Genomic DNA, 19,257 nt, shown 5'->3' on the forward strand with positions numbered 1-19,257 from the left:
CTAAAGAAGGTTAGTATTACACCTAATATGTTTTGAAATCCCCTGGCCGAATAATACAATAAAAACCTACAGACTGTAACAGAAACTAACACACTTTCCCAAGCTGACCATGAGTTTTGACTATGCTAAAATTGCTAAAATGAAACGAATACATTACTTTAGAGTCAGTTCTGCATTTCATTCTATTTGAAATGGTAGGGGTTTTTTTTTTCATTTCACATATGCCATAAACTAAAGACAGAAGAGTAGATCAAAAAGGTATGCCACTTTTAATAAAAGCAGAAATCTAAATTACTGCTAAATGCTTTCATAAATTACTATTTTCCTTAAATGCAGAAAAGAATGCTTTATTGGCCCGCCCAAGGTCATCCTGGTGTCCCGAGTACTTACAATCACATTGACTTCTTTATAATCAACGTAAACTTTTATTTCCAAGTTTTCATCTGCAATTATATTGCTTTTTCTGGAGTATATCTCTGCAACTGTCAATATGACCCAAATCTAGTCCAATTTGATGTCAGGCTGAGTATAAAATCAAATCCTAATGCCAGACATTAGGAAAGATCCCCACTGAAGGAAAGACGATAGCAAAGATTTCTAAGCTAAAACTAGAACAAAGCATAAACTCCTATCATGTGGAACCATAGAGATCAGTGCCATTTTTGGAAGACTGGGAAAACATCAAATTACCATGAAATATTTCCAGAAATATGAAGCCTAGCTAATCCCATGAAAAGACTTCTCCCAACCAAATAGAAGGATTGAGATAATTTTCCATGATAAGAGATGAAAGACACCTCTGAATACCCATTTGGATAAAACAGCTATGGAGTGCGTCCACATCTCTCCCGCTGAATCTAGCAGGCCACCCCTTTGGTAGTGGAAGCTTGATTTTAACATGCGTGTAAGAATTCACATTTCATTACTGATAGCTTTTCCTGTACAAAGAGGTAACAGTACAAAGCACAAACCTGTACATCATAGGTCCCATTTAATAAAACAGGCCTTGAAGAATTGATGTCCTGCAGCACACCAGAAAGCACGGAACGGTTGACCTTCTGGAAGTCTTTGGAATGGCTGAACTGCACCATGTTATGAAGGGCCAAGATTTTGCTGTCCAGCTCAGCATCCTGCCTGGTGCGGTTATGCAGTCCTAAATGATACTTTCGGAAGTGCTTAATCAGATCTGTGGGGTCATTGCCATAGTAACCATATCCACAGATATTGCATTTAAAGTCCTGAAGCTCTGGAGACAGAGGTGCCGGGTCTGGGTTGTCATTTACCAGTAAGTCAGTTTTGGATTTATTCAGTCTTACACCCCCATCTGAAGGCACTTGTGGGTTTTTTGAGGCCACTGAAACTGGGCTTGAGCCTTGACAATTGGCTGGACCACTCTGCGCTTGCCCTGTTTCCTCGGTAGCCTTTGGTGACATCTTATGATCTTCCTTTGTCTCCAATGAGTCCCCTGATGGGGTGCAGGCCATATCTTGAGGGTCATCTGCCTCTGCTCTTTGAGGAGACTTCAAGGGCTCACAGACTCCCCCAGCAGCTGGAGATGAGAAAGCCAACATATTTCTATCTGTCACCTCATCATGAGGATGCGAGGGAAGGTTTCCTCCTTTACTGGGGCTTTCATAATTGAAGCCAGCCTTCTCGCTCAGGACTGAGCTTTTTAAGCCCTTCTTGCTGCTAGAGGATGGATCTTGGCCATGCAAGCTATGTTCCTCCTTATTATTCAGTTCTGCAGCATCACTCTGATCCGTATTTTCTGACATCTGATCTGCAGAAAATTCTTTGTTCTTTCCAGATACCTTGCTTTCTGTACCTATAGGCTCCAGGGTCTGGCCCTCGCCTTCGCTAGCAACGTTTCTCAGAGGGGGGTTCTTTTTCCGGACCATATCTGTAAAAATGCAAGGAAAGGACATACGAGGTTATCTGAAAGCTGCAGATATGTGATCTAATCTAGAGCATTTTACTTAGTCTATCTGAGGCTTTTTAAGGTGCATATAAATAAAACTTCCTCTAGGAAAAAAAAAGTTTTAAAAATAGCAAAAAACTGAGCCTTAAGCAAATATTTACACTTAGAATTATTTTTGTCATAGAGAGGCTCATTTACTCTTTTTAAATGGTTTTATGAATACCAAAATATTAATTCTTATTAGCTTTACCTTTCCCATTATTCTTGTTTGCCAATTATATTTTTTGCTTATTTTCTTCAGTTTTAGTTGAAGATATATAGATATATGCTTATTTATAAACCTTATATAATATGTGTAATATGCACACATAATGCATTTATAAGATACATATACATGTTTATGTTTACAGAATATATATTACATGTTTATTTATATGTTATGGATACATGTATATAAACAACATAAATTGGAACTCAATATTGTTACACACCGTGCAACCAAGATATAAATATAGTTTCAACCAAAATATCCTCATAGTCAAAAGACAGAAACAGCATGTTATAAACAACATGAAAACTGCCCTATTACTTTCAGGAATGGAGGATAACAAATGTTTCATCTCTGTCCTACCGATAAATTTCTTTAAGCCCCATTTAGAGAGTTAACCTGAAAGTCAGGAAGAAGACCTAGTATACATCAGAGTGACCAGGCTGGGTTTTACTGGGACCCTACCCTAGCATGATGGGGAACCTAACAAAGTCCTGGGTTTTTATGCACAGCCAGGTGGAGACAGTATTAATTCCACCAGTGGGAGCACCTGGGGAGGTGACTGAAGTAAAATATTAAGTTGAACCATATGACATTGTCATTTTGTAGCTCAGAATGGCAAAATATTAGCTTCCCATGGTTCACCTTCACATACTAGCTCAACTATGCCCTACAAGTTGGTAGCATCAATGCTTATGGTCAAAACAAGAGCACTGTGGCAAATTCCTCTACTGGAGTCTAATGAATCAGAACTTTAGTACAAGGAGGTAAGAAACAATTTGTGCTGTGTCAATCTTAAAAAAGGCAGTAACAAAGGCTAGATGGAGAAGTAAGGTTCATGGCTCCTGTTCCTTAATCCCCCAGCTGAAAACTACAAGTGCTGTGTGCATTGTCACCCCAAACATTACTTAGTAAAATCCACCTAACTAACAAGACAGGGCTTTTTACTTGCCAACTCTGCCACGAGGGCAGATTTAACAGTTACACCACCATGATCCAAAGTGTACTGAGAGAATCCAAACGAATAACATTTTTTAGTTGTTTTTATCTATAATTTCTCACAAGTGCTAAAGAGCCACACTGACTTTGGAGATATAGTTGTACCTTCATTTCTGAGGAGCTGGTCAGGCAACAATTTTTATCATATACATCCCTGAACCAAGAGAATGCCCTAGTTGAGTATTAAAGAGTTGTTTCCAAGGTAAAAATTCACTTTACTAAATAATGTCAAAAAACAGAACTGTGCTTAAGAAAGTATGCTCTTCTTTTTTATACAACAGTAACATGAGTCATCAAATATACGTAGAACATGTCTATGCTCCTCTTGGAACCACACAAAAACAACAAAAGCACTTCTAGAATGAAAGACTGCACTTTCAAGTACAAGGGATGGTCACAAGGTAAGGTATACCTGCATGATCAAGGCAGGGAGTGGGGAGGGAACGTGGTCTGCACCTTGGTGTCATTACCATTAGATCCCCAAATAAACTAAGCTAGGTAACCATTGTTAAAAAAGAAAAAAAAATGGAACACTGATTAGCTTCTTTATTTTTTAATGTTTGCATTTTAATGTCTCATGTGTTGATGTTGACATTTTAGGAGACATCTAGCCCTTTCTCAGAAGTGACCGAACATGGCAACTTTTACCTACACACAGAAGAGTGGGGGGGGGGAATGTTACTGGTAGTCAGTGAAAGAAAAATTAAAAACAGAAGAAAAAATAATAAAAGGGAAGTTTAAGAAATCAGTTACCATTTAAAATACAAGAGCTCAGGTAAAAAAATAAGCGATTCTGAACTTGGCCTACATTCTCATTAATAGAATATCAGCCATTACTACACATAAAAATGTGATGATTTTGCTACAGCACCTATTGCCTTTCCCTCCAGAATTTCCTATGTGTTTGTTTTTTCCATTGCACAGAAAATCTTTAGTAACCATTGCAATTTAATCTTTTCTTGGACAAATACTGAATGGAATGACCATATCATGTGTATTTTAACATTTTCTCCTCAATGTAAACAAACCCTAACAATAGTACACCAAAATGAAACAATTAAGGTTACACAGAAAAAGACAAAAATCTATATGAAAGGCAGGATTCATAAAGAGATGAAAATGAAATCATCCAAGTCATTGAGATGATCCTTCCATTAAAGTGAAAAGGGTTTATGCCCATCTATTAATGTCAAGGTGATTAGAAAAATGGCAACATTTTACATAGCAAGGAACCAAAATAAAATACTTAGAAGTGAGTAGATATAAGTATGTGAAATATTGAAAAACGTAACTTATTTTTCAGAACGGAAATAATTAGACCTTGCTGAATTATTGTTAACATGCAGAAAAGTAATAGGTCAGAGTTTAAGAAGTACTGAACCAGCAACTAAAGCAACTAAGAGAAAATCTGATTTAATTGAATTATCATCCTTTCAAATCTGAGTTCCTTCTTCCACCAAGAAAGACCTTTAGAACCCATATGACTCACTGACTTCTTATACTGAAGAGCCCTTAAAACTATACATCGCAAAGAATGTCAAACTGCTGAAACTTCAAAGAAGTATCAGAAAGGTCATTTGTGTTTTCTTTTTTGTTGTGGGTGGAAGGGGCATGTTCTTTTTAGTTTCTTAAAAAAAAAATCACGGTTAATTTAGTTGACTATACTTTGAAGTAGTTATAGAAAAATAATTTTTTACTGGAATTATATCACCATAATTTTTCAGAATGACATATTATGTAAATATAAGCACATTTGCAATACTTCTAAGTGGAAGAAACTCCCCTAACAAGTCATAAGTTAGATATCGTAAGACTATAGCCACCCTCAAGTTATTATCTTTAAGACAAATAACAGATTGCACGTAGTTTTACTGTGTGCCAAGAACTTTTCCAGTTAACATTTTCACTTGAAAAAATAGATCACATACTTGTAAAATCATACCCAGCATTGACTTCATAAGGCATGTGGCTTTAGAGTGCTTTTTACAATTATTAATTCTATTAGTCAACTAGCAGGAGGCTAATGCAATTGTCTTAGAAGACGCTCGGAAGACACAGAAGACATTTTGAGAGCTGATCTGTACATCTGCAAAACAAAACAAAAAAATTTTCCTTCCTAAATGATGTAAATATGCTTTAACGTATCACACCTAAAATACATTAATATGCTAGCGCCACAGGCTGCTTGAAAGATACCTAATAAATGCATGAGCAAACCTTGAGCAAGATCTTCCCTCCCCTGGGTTTTAATAAAGCAGCAGGAAAAGGAGGTACATGATATAAAAGATTACAGAAGTCATTTTCACAACAGACTGTAAGGTATGATTTAACCTCTAAAACTCCCAAACCCTAAGGATCAGAATACTTACCTACATTGGGGTGGGTATAGATCTTAATTAGTAAACATGGAAGGGACATGCTTCTGAAAAAGATACAAGGTGTACCCACTGATATTCTAGAATCACAGCTGAAGACAAGAAGTGGTACCCATTGCAAATCTCTTGCAAACTCAGTAGCAGTGTATACCATGTGGATCAGAAAGGAACTACTGCAATGCCATCAAGAACTGAGATCTTACATAAGCCTTCCCAACAATTACAGAAACATCACGCACTATCTTTTTAGCTAGTTTTACTAATCTTCTATTTTCACTCTTGATAAGTAAGTTCATAAAATCATGATTGAACCAGCTTTAAACCATCATTATACCATCATCTTCATTATCTGAATGAAATTATCAAGGCAGGAGCACCTGGTTGGCTCAGTTGGTTAAGCATCCGCCTTCAGCTCAGGTCATGATCCTGGACCCTGGGAATGAGCCCTGCCTCTGGCTCCCTGCTCAGCGGGGAGTCTGCTTCTCTCTCTTCCTCTGCCCCTCCCCCTGCTTATACAATCGCTCACATGCTCTCTCTCTCTCTCACTCTTGCTCTTTCTCTCTCAAATAAGTAAATAAAATCATTTTTTAAAAATTATCGAGGTATATATTGCATTAATGGTCATAAAATAATTAGGCAGGTAGATAATCACATCAAGGAGTGTTTTGGCAACTCTATTTTTTTTAAGATTTTATTTATTTATTCATGATAGACACACACAAATGGAGAGAGAGAGAGAGGAGAGGCAGAGACACAGGCAGAGGGAGAAGCAGGCTCCATGCAGGGAGCCTGATGTGGGACTCAATCCCAGGACTCCAGGATCACGCCCTGGGCCAAAGGCAGGCACTAAACTGCTGAGCCACCCAGGGACCCCAGCAAGTCTATTTTAAAACGTCTTCATTCAACTCTATAATAGCAATATCCCTCATACTGACTGTCCAAAAAAGTTCAAAATGCTAGTGTAAAGTAGGTCCATTATAAACACCCGTTTGGATAATGAGGCTAAAAGTGAAGTGGATAAGGAGGAATTGAAGAATCTAAATGAGAATCTAAATAAGACTCAAAATTGCTAACTTTAGTCCTCTATTTAATTGTAAGATTTTTTAAAAAATGACAAGGGGGAAAAGAGGGTGGGTGAGGTGGAGATGGTGAGCATTCATTCCCATGTTTACATCATTCCCCACCTATAAAAATAAATGAATGCTCCTCTAATAGTAGACATAACGTGAATACATATTATATGCCAAGATACTTAAGCAGGCTAGAACATGCTTAGCTTCCTAAAAATGCACTATTTGTATTTATTTCCATTACTGAGTGGTAAAATGTTCCATTTGCAAAAATCCAAATTTCTAAATTATTTCCTCCTACATTAAAACAAATCTAACAGCTTTTTTGTATTTATGAGTAAAAAAAGTTTATTATAAGAAACAGTAGGATACCATATTGTTTCTACATTATAATATCAGACAGTGGAAATAATCAGCATTAGAGCTCATGTTCTCAGCAAAAGGAATCTGAGTTTTCTATTAATACCATTAGCCATTAATGATTTAGTTTTATTTCATATGTATAAGTATATACACATACATGTACACAAATACATTTATGAAATACTTGCTCCAAATAGCCTTGCAATAGGTAATCATATGAACTATTCAACCAAAGAAATCAACTAGCTCAGTAATTTAAAAAAGAAAGTGGAGATCAAACATCCATCCAGTGCAGATTAAAACAAGAATTTATTTCCTTTAGATGAGAAACTCCTTGAAGACAAGACGTATAAATTCCTACGTTCTTTGTAACATTTTGACTCTAAACAAAAGAAGAATGGTACAGCAATCACATGTCCAGTTTCTGAACCTGATTCATATCAGTGGCTGATGTAATCAAAGGGGTAAGCACCTTCATTTCTCTGAGCCTCTATTCTCATTTGTGTGAGAGAATTACAATAAATGATTTCTACATTTCCTCACACCTCGAAGATTCTATAATGGTTCTGGTTATTGGCTTAGGCATTATAGTCTAACCTTAGAAAACTTTTATCCAATTTCCCTAAAAAACTGTAAAATATGAAACCATCAATAAATAAGGAAGGCATAAATACCACTGAGGTTTATTATTCACTAAGCTATTCATTTCCTCCAACATTTATTCATTAAGTATATACCCTGCATAAGTACGTGCCAAACACCTAGAAAGATAACTGTAATTTTACCATTAGTCATTCATTTCAGAGAGAAGAAAGGTATCTTTAAAAAGCAAAGAAAAAAAAAGCAAAGAAAAATATTATAAGGAACCTCTCTTTCTCAAAAAATTTAAAGCCTTTTAATATTTTTCCAAATACCATTTCAACTGAGTTCACTTCCAATTAATTCTTTCGATACATAGATGATAGATAGAACCTCAACAAGACAAAAAGTAAGGGGAACGAGGCTGTATAATTTAACCTCGGTCTCAAATCCTGCTGAGTATGATTTTTATTATAAGTAGCAGTTCTTGTCATCATAATATATAATACCAGATGACATTTTCTTATTGTTTTTCCAGATAATAAAACTTTCAAATGTTTGAAATCAAAGCTTAACACAAAAGAAAAGACAGGGTAGTCTTCTCCTTAATATATGCTTCTCCCATGCTTGTTTCTATCAACAACCTAGGAGTACTGAGTTATTAATTACACATTTCATGTAGCTTTTATTTAAAAAATTAAAAAGAAAAAAATAGCAAATTGTTTCTTTTGATCAAAAGTCCTCCACAAAGAATTTAAAGAATTATGCAAGTGATAGCAAAATAAAAGGAAGGTCAAGTTTGGGGCCTATAGCAAACTAGATAGCTTCCATATGAACAACATATAAAGTTCAGTTTTAAAGAACATATGTGTTTGCTCATTGGTTTAAAAAAAAATCTTGAATCCTGTCTACTCCATATATACAGATCAAAATCAGATTGCTTAAGTGAACTATAAAATGCAAGAGAACATTGTTTATCCAAATCATAAACCCAAGAATTGCTGAAGGAGTTTAAATGTTTTCTGTTTCTTCAGATTCCAGGGCAATACTTCAATGGTAGATCGCTTTTTTTGTAAACTGCTTCAAACTTCATAAACCCAATGTCAGATCCTGTTCTTTGCTATCCGTGTCTATTTAACTTGCTCTCTCTGAATTGATTGTTCCTGAATCTTTAAAGGTATTTTTGGATATCTTAAATCCTGCTGAGATTTAAATGTCATCACCTTCAAACAACTCCCATCAACTAAATCTCTTATTAATTCACATCAAATTAATCCAAAATGATCACTTCTATTAACATATGCTTCAGAGCACAAAGCCCATTAATAGTCATCTGGACACTAGAACTAACCCAAGACTCTGAGATAAAATGCACATTATTTAGATATCCTCTTTCAAAGAGTTTTGATGTTGGCCCAAACACATTTTATTAGGCTTTTATTTCATTGAGCTATGCTCTCTATTTTTCAAATATCTCATTTCAAATGTACTAGTCTAGGTAAAAAGAGATAGCCTGGTAAGTAAGTAATAATGTCAGATTTGCCAAAATGAGTCTCCATATATCTATATACATCTTAGAGAAAGAATTTCATTAAGCACTTTACTTTTAAAAGAAAATGACACAATCTTTTTTTTTCTTTTTTTTTTTTGCCTTTAAAAACTTTATGTTAAAAAAAAAAAAACTTTATGTTAGCAGTGAAATTGAAACTATAGAAGGGGCACCTGGTGGATTAGTTGGTTAAGCATTTGACTCTCCATCAGCTCAGGTTGTGATCTTAGGGGCCTGAGATGGAAACCAGTATCGGGCTCCCCACTCAGTGGGGAGTCTGCTTGAGATTCTCTCTCTCCTTCTCTATCCTCTCTGCCCTTGCCACTCCCTCTCTCTCTGAAAAGTAAATAAATAAATCTTTAAAAAAAAAGAAACTGTAGAATATATGTGGAAAAAATGAAGCATGTGCCTATTTCACCAAATAGGGCAACAAAAATAAAGCAAGTATACATCATGAGTTATCAAAAGGCAAGGGGAATTGATTATTTTTGCTTTCATAACAGGTGAGAGGCAAATGTATTAAAAACTCTGCTTTGAATAAAATCACAATTTCACTAAGCAAATTAAGAAATGTTATCATTCATTTCCTCACACATATGTCGTATTTCCTTTTGTTTTCTTTCCTCTCAAAGGGAAAAAAAAATTAAAATAATGTGCCATGACAACTGTTGGTTTAAACAGGCCAATATGACTTTGCATGTGTGCATAGGACAAGCGTAACTTCACCCTTCTTTGTTAAACTTAGAATATTTCACCTGGTTCATAGGCAAAGAGCCAAATATAGCACGAAAGTTCACAAAGAATAGCTCATGGAAAAGAATGAATACATCTATTTATCTTGATGGTTATGATATGAATTGACATTTTATTTGTATGTAAATTAGATTTTCACTGATAACAAAAATGAGTGTCAAGATTTGTAGGAATACCTTTGATTTTCTTTCCAGCATTTGCCAGAAAAACATCTTTGTATATTAGAGGCAGTTTATTTTTTAATATATTGATGTTGCTTTGTTTGTTTTCCACTGTTATTTAATAAAAAAGAAAATCTCAATTATTAACTCAATCCAGCAACAGAACTGGCTAATATCTGTCTCAGTTCTCCCGTAAGAAATCTGTGTCAATCACTGCCAATCCATTTGGTAAATTGGCATGCATATACAGTATAGTCAATTTAATAAATGCATATCATGAAGATTCAGTAAGAACGCTCATTGTCTTCACACCATTGGTCAGCTGAGTTTATTAGGCAAAGTTTATGTTAATTTTTTTACGAGTTGCCATTAATCAAAGATTAAGACAAAATCTTGTGAAGGCATAGTGAGAGCTTATATTAATAATGTGTGTGTATATACATGTAGAGAAAGTAAACATATACATGTGTGCTAAACATAAATTTAACACAATGTAATATTCAATATATATGTAATATACAACACATGTGTGTTATATGTGTTAAATAGCCCAAGTGAAGGGAAGTAAGTTAGCACCATCAGTTAGCACCATCGTATATGCAACAGTTCTTGTTCATGAAACCAGAAACTTGCAAGCCACTCTGCTCATCTCCAAGTTACCACAGGAAACAGCTTAAAAGGCCTTACCCATCTGAGGACTAGCAGTCCAAAGTGCAGGCAGAGATGGCCAATTGGTAAGTAAGGCACAGGTATCATGAGGAATCAGCAAATGTACATAAGCCATGAAAGGGAATTAGGAGTACATTCAGAGGACAACTGTATATATAAGTTCCAAGAGGTCAGGAATCTTTGTTCTATATACATATTTTTAAAATTCCATTTAAATTAGTAAACAGTACTGATGGACATCTTGCACAATGTGTAATAAATACATACTAATGACATTAAATGTGGTGCAATACCAACCTGGTCAGTGCTGACTGCTTCACGTAACCAATTCAGCATCATTTTTCCCTTCTGATAAAAATACATTATCACACACAAGTTGGAATCAATTTTCTCTTTTGTTAAGTATAGTGAATGTTTCCACAGAAAGCTGATTTTTTAAAAATTCTACACATGAAAGCAACTTCTAATAGAATAGGTTAAACTACTTTTTCCTGGCTCCTAGAATGAGAAAAGTTTTCTGTTTAAAAAAAAGAGGAAGTACACACAGAATCCCTCTATAATTTGAGTAGACCTAGAAACCTTCTGTTATAAGATCTTCTTTCTGAATAAACCATTATTTCAGGGCATTCTACCTATGCTCACTCCAAGTATAATTAGACTCTGTCTGGGATTTTATCATGGTCACTGTTTAAGCATTGATAAGAAATTCAAGAATTTTCTCCACGTTCTTCCCATGCTTTTAGTTTCAAAAAAAGAAATGTAAGGAGGTTCCTTGGTCAAATTAAGTTTAGTAGAAACTGTATACTTTATATACCCTCTTCAGAGACCCACACTGTGCATTAGCAATTACAGCTCTGAAAAGTCCTAGGGGTTGTGGAGTGGTGGTATCTGTTCAATCTGGATTGGAATTTCCCAATTTCATTTGGCTTTATGTCACATAATGCCATTTACCAACAAAACTAATAATGCTGTGTGGCATACAGTGGGAGATGCTGCTCTAGACAGTAATTTTCAAAGAAGAAAATTATTGATTTCAAGACATATATAATATTTTTTAAACAAAACAGTATTTCTTCATTAACTTGGCAAGAAAACTAAGATGCTTTGATCTGAAGTGGATCATTTTGAAGGGTTTGTTTTTGTTTCTGGTTTTGTTGTTTTGTTTCTCCCCAGCATGGCTAACAGCATTAAAAGAAGATCAGGATCCATTATCATGAAAGATTTAGAATCAGTATTTTAAAAGATTGTGTAATGGCAGAGGATTACAGACAGCCGTGATAGAACATTGAGTGAAAAAGGCAGAAGATAAACATCTATGTACAATATGATCTCAGATGTCCAAATTATACATGCATCAACACAGATGAGTATAAGCCCAATGTTATCTCTAAGCTTAATAGTTTATACAGATATCACTGCATAAAGAAGTCCTAATTTTTTGAGGTGTTACTTCTAATGTTCCCTAAAGGTGACCCATTTAACACACCACCACCCTGTATACTAGATTTGTCATTCATTTATAATAACTTCAATTTTATCTGAACCAAATTTGGTCAGGAGCCAAAATACGGCAAAGAGTTTAGTGAACTATGGCATGCAGAAAGAGGTTAGAAAGAGACCCAGGATTGCACTGACGGACCTAAAGTTCATATAGTTACAATCAGTAGTTCTCAATGGCCTACAGATACCGGAGAGAGTATGTCTGACCCACATCCCCCTCTCCGGTTCTTAAAAAATCCCCAATCCTCCCAACTCAGTTCAATCTCCACCTGCAGAGTCATGTGTACCCATAATAAAAGAGAGAAAGCCAATACCCGGGCCACAGTCAGTAAACATGTGTCCAGAGTGGATCCACTCCATGACTGCATCCTTTTACAGTATCCTTAATGTCAGTCTGGCTCATGGTTCTAGGTGGTGTAGAAGAAGAGAAATTAAGTATACAGAGCTTCCCTATGTCATTCTTATAAATCCCAGGCTCTAGCTTTATGGACTTTAGGATTTTGTTTTATTTTTAACTGTATCTCCCACCGCTAAATATTAAAACAAAAGGTTAAAAATACATTTTAAAATAAAACCAGACGAGGTAGATGCCGAAGTAAACCTGAAATAGAGAATTAATTACAAGTTAATTTTAAATCCACAGCCAACATGGTGGTGAGGTCACAGTGAGGTCTCAGTCTGAGCGGATATCCAGGTTACACCTGGGCCGCACACCTCCTACATTACAGACATTAAGAGAGAAAGAATAGTGATTGTATATATGTGGGGGGCTGTAGAATTCGTTAAGGCAAAAATTAACTCACTCATTAAACATTTTGTATAGGTAATCTACTCAATCTTCAAATTCAAGTTCAATATAAACTCAAGAATCCATCTAAACACACATACTAACATCTTTAGAAAAGATTTTCACCACCTGCACCCCAATTAGTAATTTCTTTACTCTGTCAATCTTGTTGTGGACATCTGTCATAACAGAATAAGGGAAAGAAATATATATATAATTCCAGATTCAGGTGTTTTACAAATAGCTCCCTCAAAATCTAATTGAATGTTGAAAGAAATCAAAGTCAGAACTAGATCTTTTTTTAAGGCTCACAATCGTGATGCTGGTGTATACTATAGCTTGAATTTTTAGTAAATAACAAAAATGTATTATGTTATTGTTACTAAGAACCAGGTGCTGTGCCAAGAGTATATTTCTTCATTTGATTTTCATTTTTATTAATAATTCTTTAAGTAAGTTACTATTGTTTTCACATTTTACAGATGACTTAGGAAAGTCAAATCATTTGCTTAGGTCATAGGCCTAGCATATGAAGAGCTGGGTCTGAAAAAGTCAAAAGTCTTGCTAAGCCACTTGCTTTCCTATTACATTTCTCATAAACCCTTTAGTGTTTTTATGTCACTTTTATATCCATTAAGCAATGCACCTATGGATATAAAAGTGACAGTCCTTAAGAAACTTACTAGAGAATACAATCGGAAAGACACCATTTTATAAAGACCATCAAATGTACTTGACTGGTTCTACAGTTGTGTCAAATGAATATACAATCTTCCCAGCAATCTCATGGACTACTAGGTTATCCTAACTTCTGGATTTGCTTAATAACACCTAGTACATCACCAAAGGTAATAAATGATGCAAGTCTCCAAATGGATTTACTTCTACAAAGCCCTATACAATTCCTCCAAGCAAAAGGGAGTCTTTCCACTACCATTCATGGCAATTTATGTATATCTCCTTTTAAGGTACATGTCACATTATGCTTAACTATATGTTTATGATTCAGCTACCCCATTACACTATGAAGTCCTCCAGACCAGAAAATATCTTTATTAATATTGTTAAATTAACAGTAATATTAATAACAATATTAATATAATATATCCATTCATATATGTGATTATTTTCATCAAAATATTGATATATAATTCATATACTTAAACATCTCTATGTTATCAAAAAATTCTCAACCTTTTCCCAAGTGCAAAACATCTAAGCCTAGGACACATTTCCATCATTAATAGGGGCGCAGTATGATAATGATCACTGGAGGGAGATAAAATAGCATATTGGCACAGGGGACATAGGAGTTTTTAAAAACTCAAGTGAAACTAATATGGCCCTCCCCACTGAGACTAGCCTACTATAGAGTAAGCACTCACAAAAGCTCTTATGGGTAGATGTGATATTAGCACCCTTGGAAATTTCTGCGTATTGCTTATCTCATGAAGGAAGGCCAGAATCTCTTGACATTAAATAGGCTTGTGAGAATAAAAGGTAGAATAATGCTAAAGTGTATCATCAACATAATTAATAACTAACTAAATCAAGACATTTAAGGACTCATGGCATTAATTTTGTCTTATTTAGGCTAAAAAAGAACCAGTTATCACAGCTCTGGATCCATGGTCATAGAGCAATAAATATATAAGTAGTGAGAAGAATTAAATTTATTTTTTAGGGCAGCCCGGGTGGCTCAGCGGTTTAGCGCCACCTTCGGCCCAGGGCGTGATCCTGGAGACCCAGGTCCCACGTCGGGCTCCCTGCATGGAGCCTGCTTCTCCCTCTGCCTATGTGTCTGCCTCTCTCTCTCTCTCTCTCTCTGTATCTCATGAATAAATAAATGAAATCTTTTTATTTTTTATTTTTATTTTTTTTTATGAAATCTTTTTAAAAAAAATTTATTTTTTAAAACTGTGACTCACAATTATTGCTGATTTGATTTGGGTTTTATACATGTCCACATAACCTTATGTACAATTTGAGGACTGAACTACAGTTAGAAGAAAGTTCACTAAAAAACACACATGCACAAACACACACACAAACTTTATGTAGCAATAATTCCATAATGACGTTTCTGTAATCAGTAAAATGAATTTTTATAACTTTATAAACATTCATGATTATTTATGTTCTGTACATGAATGTCACATGGTATTTAATACATTTATTAACTATATTATAACACAGGTATCCTCTGCTTTCCAAAAGTTTGCATTGCACCACTTTGTTTTTAAGAAGGATCTACATTAGTATTTTTTTCCTAACCAAAAAAAAAAATCAGAAGAGTTTTGGCTTTCACAAAAAAAAAAAAAAAAAAAAAAAAAGCTATTACTGTAATAGTACAGGTCTTTTCTAAAAGTGAAGTAGCATAAATGCAAACTTTGAAAATATACCATTTCAGCTTACAAAAATTTTCATAGAAATCATCCATTTTCAGATACTGGGGAAAACCTGTATGTACTATAATTACATGCATTTATAGACACAAATGTGATTTATAAAATTTTTCATCATGCATTCTCTAACATTTCCAGATTCAAAATATTCTGTACTAATAGTATAATACATAAAAAAATAAATAAAAGTTTGTCTTTTAAAGGAATAGACTAGGACATAAAAGAATACAGAAAAGTCTCAAACATTTGGATCGGACTCCTAGCAACTTAAAGCATCTGACATAAAACCAGAGGTTCAATTTAAAAGTTCAATTCAGGGGGACATTTGGGTGGCTCAGTCTTAGGTTAAGCATCCGACTCTTGATCTCAGCTCAGGAGTAATATCTCAAGGTCGTGAGTTCAGGCCCTGAGCTGGGCTCCATGCATGGAGCCCCCTTAAAAAAATAAAAATAAAAGTTCAATTCCCAAGAATGCTCACAGCATCATCATTTGAACTGTCAAAACTGGAAACAACCCAAATGTACTTCAACAGAATAGATTAAACTTGTGGTATATGACTATATAATGGGATGCATGGTCATACAATAGAACCTTATACTGGGCAGCCCAGGTGGCTCAGGGGTTTAGCACCGCCTTCGGCCCAGGGAGTGATCCTGGAGACCCAGGATCGGGTCCCACATTGGGCTCCCTGCATAGAGCCTGCTTCTCCTTCTGCCTGTGTCTCTGCCTCTCTCTCTCTCTCTCTGTGTGTGTGTGTCTCATGAACAAATAACATCTTAAAAAAAAAAAAGAACCTTATACTGTAATAAAAATAAATCACACACAACATGAATTTCACATACATGATGTTGAGTGTAAGACGTCAGACACAAGAGCATGGATTTTGTTGATGCACAGGCCGCTATACTTTAATTCATGTAAAGTTCAAAAACAAGGAAAAAGCCAATCTAAAGAGTCAGGATCAGTCAGAAGACTAATTAATTCCCGGGGGAAGGGAGAGACCAGAGACCAGGAAGGGGCACAAGGGTACTAACAAAGGGGGCTTGCAATTTCTATTTCTTGACATGGGTGAGAGTTACACGGAGCATTTATTTTGTAATAATTCACTGAACTATAGACTTACAATTGGGCACCTTCCGGCTAAAACGTGAGTGCATGTATGCATGTGTGTGTGGTTTTTCAGCAGAACAGCAGGTGCTCTGCAGGGACCACGTAGTCATATATTGAGAAGAAATCTCTCAGCTCTTCTAGCCTGATGGGCCAAAGCAATTCAATAGCGCGGAAGGCTGTCCTTGGTTACTCAGGCCAGGCTGCAGGGCACATAGAGCCAGATGTACTGAGGGAGGCAACAAGGTGGTAGAAGAATAAAAGAGTAATGAGAAGAATGTAAGTTCTGGACACGAGAAATCTAAAAGGGTAAAAGGTTCAGAAAGAGATCAGAGGCAAAGACAAGAGCAGCAAGCAACAGCCACTCCAGAAAGGAAGAAGGTGGGAGAGAGGAGAGCGCTGTCAACGGATTCTGGTGGTGGGGGTAGTGGTAGAAAAGGACAAAAGGCAAGGACGCAAATCTGTAGTTATTAACTGTATCATGACGATTCACTGTATCACGTGGACTACAATTTAAGCAAAGGGAGGAGAGAGCTCACTGAGCACCTGTTACGTACATACAAGCCATTTGCTTTTTGGCTCACATAATTCCCTCTTTCCTCCTCACTGAAAGCCTGCAAGGAATTGATTAGCTTTATTTTACAAATGAGAAAACGTTTAAAACTGAAAAGAAGTTAAGGTAACCTGCTTACCTTAGAAGACTGAATGGAAGAGATGAAAAACAGCCCATAAAACCACACCATGGCTTTTTCCTAAATTCTGAGTAATTGTATGAGGCTGATTAAATGCTGTGTTTAAATGAAGTGTGGCTGATTCTACTTTCATCTATGGTAGCTGTTCTCAAAATGTGTAACAAAGTACTCCACCTCACAAATCAAGTAACGATGGTTTTCTCACCTTACATAAACTTTTAAACTTTCTACCTGGTTAATATTTTAAGACTTTGGCTTCTACTATCACATGGCTTCTAAAAATGAATGAACAAGCAGCACACAAACGTCAACAGAGACACGTGAAAATATTATTTCTTAAACCTATTTCATTTAGTGTTTGTTTTGTAGGTACGAGCAGACATAAAATACAATTTTATCCTACAGAAATTGTCCCACGTTTGTTGGATAGAATAATTTAACACTATTTCACAGAGTCCCCTCCTCAAAGAGAACCACAAAGTCCAAGAATACGGTCACCTGAACAAGCTCAGGAACCTTTGGTGTAAACAGAGTAACAACTGGTTGGCTGGCCCCACATCTACTGATGCTCTATGTGTTCTGGACGTCAGAGCACCCAGGCTCTCTATACATTTAACTGCTGACTACGGTGAACAAGTATACGCATGGATGGGAAAAGGTGTTGGTGAAAGGAACAGCTCAATGCCCAGACAACAGGGACCCTGTGTGGTATTATTTAAAATTAACTGCTTCCATTATTCTTTTGAACTTTTTGTTTCACAACATTTCATAATAACAGTTTTACTTAGTTATTTCAAGGCCAGATTATTATTAGTGCAGAGTTCATGTAAACAAACAAAATTGGTATCCGGTAATATCACTATCATCTTCATACCTCCAAATGATGCCTTGTTTATTTAGACCACAAAGCAGGGTGCTATTCAGAAAATAAATTACTATCACTTTTAAAATGACCTCATGAAAAAGTTAATATCTCACAGGAGTAACATACAGTACTTCTAATTTTGTTATAACATTAAGAAAGCCCCACTATGGTGTTGAAATAGAGCAAATTACACTAAGAGTGAGACACTATAGGGACACCTGAGTGGCTCAGCAGTTGAGCATCTGCCTTTGGCTCAGGTCCTGATCCCAGGGTCCTGGGATCGAGTTCCCCACTGGGAACTTCTGCTTCTCCCTCTGTCTAGGTCTCTGTCTCTCTCTGTGTCTCTCATGAATAAATAAAAAATAAAATCTTCTTAAAAAAAAGAGTGAGACATTATAGAAGTCTCTAAGAAAATTGTAGCCTATTAAGTGTTGACCATATTCTGGGGGTCGAGGGGGAATGCTTTAGGTGCCAAAATATGCTACTTTGACTTATGGAAATAAAAATGGAATCCTCCTTCACAAAATATCCATATGGTCCAAATGAGCTAAAATTCTAGGCAAACTCTGGAGGGTAATGTCCACAGTCCAGTGTATGCAGTGAAAAAAACTGCAAGAAATACTCTGCATCATGCTAACAAGTTAAACGATAGCACTATTCGAGAATATATTCTGATGACCAAGAATACTACTTGAAAAAGAACCACTTCACTGTTTGATTCAGTAACTTGGGATAAAGTTACTGATGTCGACACGTCCCATAGTTTATCCTCCTGTGCACCCTTCACTTCATCCTCATGAAAAAATGGCAAATGATTACCGAAACAAGCTGCCATCAGGATTTTTTTTCAGAAATCAAAGTCAATTGTATCTGTTGGCATCAGTACCCCTCAGAATTTAGCACTGAATTCTATTTTTCTGAATACCTATTATAAAACTGATCAAATGCTATGATACCAGACACTCACAATCAAGAATAAATTACAGTAGACCCTCTTATCCTCGGGGGATATGTTCCAAGACCCCCACTGGGTGCCTTAAACCTTTATATACTATGTTTTTTTTCCTAAATAGATCTGTCTGTTGACCTATCTATACTTATGATAGAGTTCACTTATAAATTAGGCATAAGACATTAATGATAATAATAAAATAGAACAATTGTAACAATATGCTGTAATAAAAGTTCCATGAATGT

General features: G+C 35.7%; 1 protein-coding gene across 9 annotated transcripts in view; it reads right to left on the bottom strand.

Annotated features, from left to right (window-relative positions):
• Positions 1-19,257, bottom strand: part of TRPS1 (transcriptional repressor GATA binding 1) — a 257,802-nt gene that overhangs the window by 206,341 nt on the left and 32,204 nt on the right. For 5 of the 9 annotated variants that reach the window (XM_035703310.2, XM_025450939.3, XM_035704095.2 and 2 more), the window contains exons 2-3: positions 5,114-5,271; positions 972-1,900 (exon numbers count right to left, since the gene is read on the bottom strand). In XM_035703310.2, the coding sequence (XP_035559203.1) occupies positions 972-1,900; positions 5,114-5,150 (966 nt within the window). In that variant the 5' untranslated portion in view covers positions 5,151-5,271. Of the gene's footprint in view, positions 1-971; positions 1,901-5,113; positions 5,272-19,257 lie in introns of those variants that run through there. The other 4 variants (XM_025450944.3, XM_035704297.2, XM_049093362.1 and 1 more) reach the window with 2 other exon arrangements.

This window comes from Canis lupus, chromosome 13, assembly GCF_003254725.2.
Source record: "Canis lupus dingo isolate Sandy chromosome 13, ASM325472v2, whole genome shotgun sequence".
In the NCBI taxonomy this organism is placed as follows: Eukaryota; Metazoa; Chordata; class Mammalia; order Carnivora; family Canidae; genus Canis; species Canis lupus.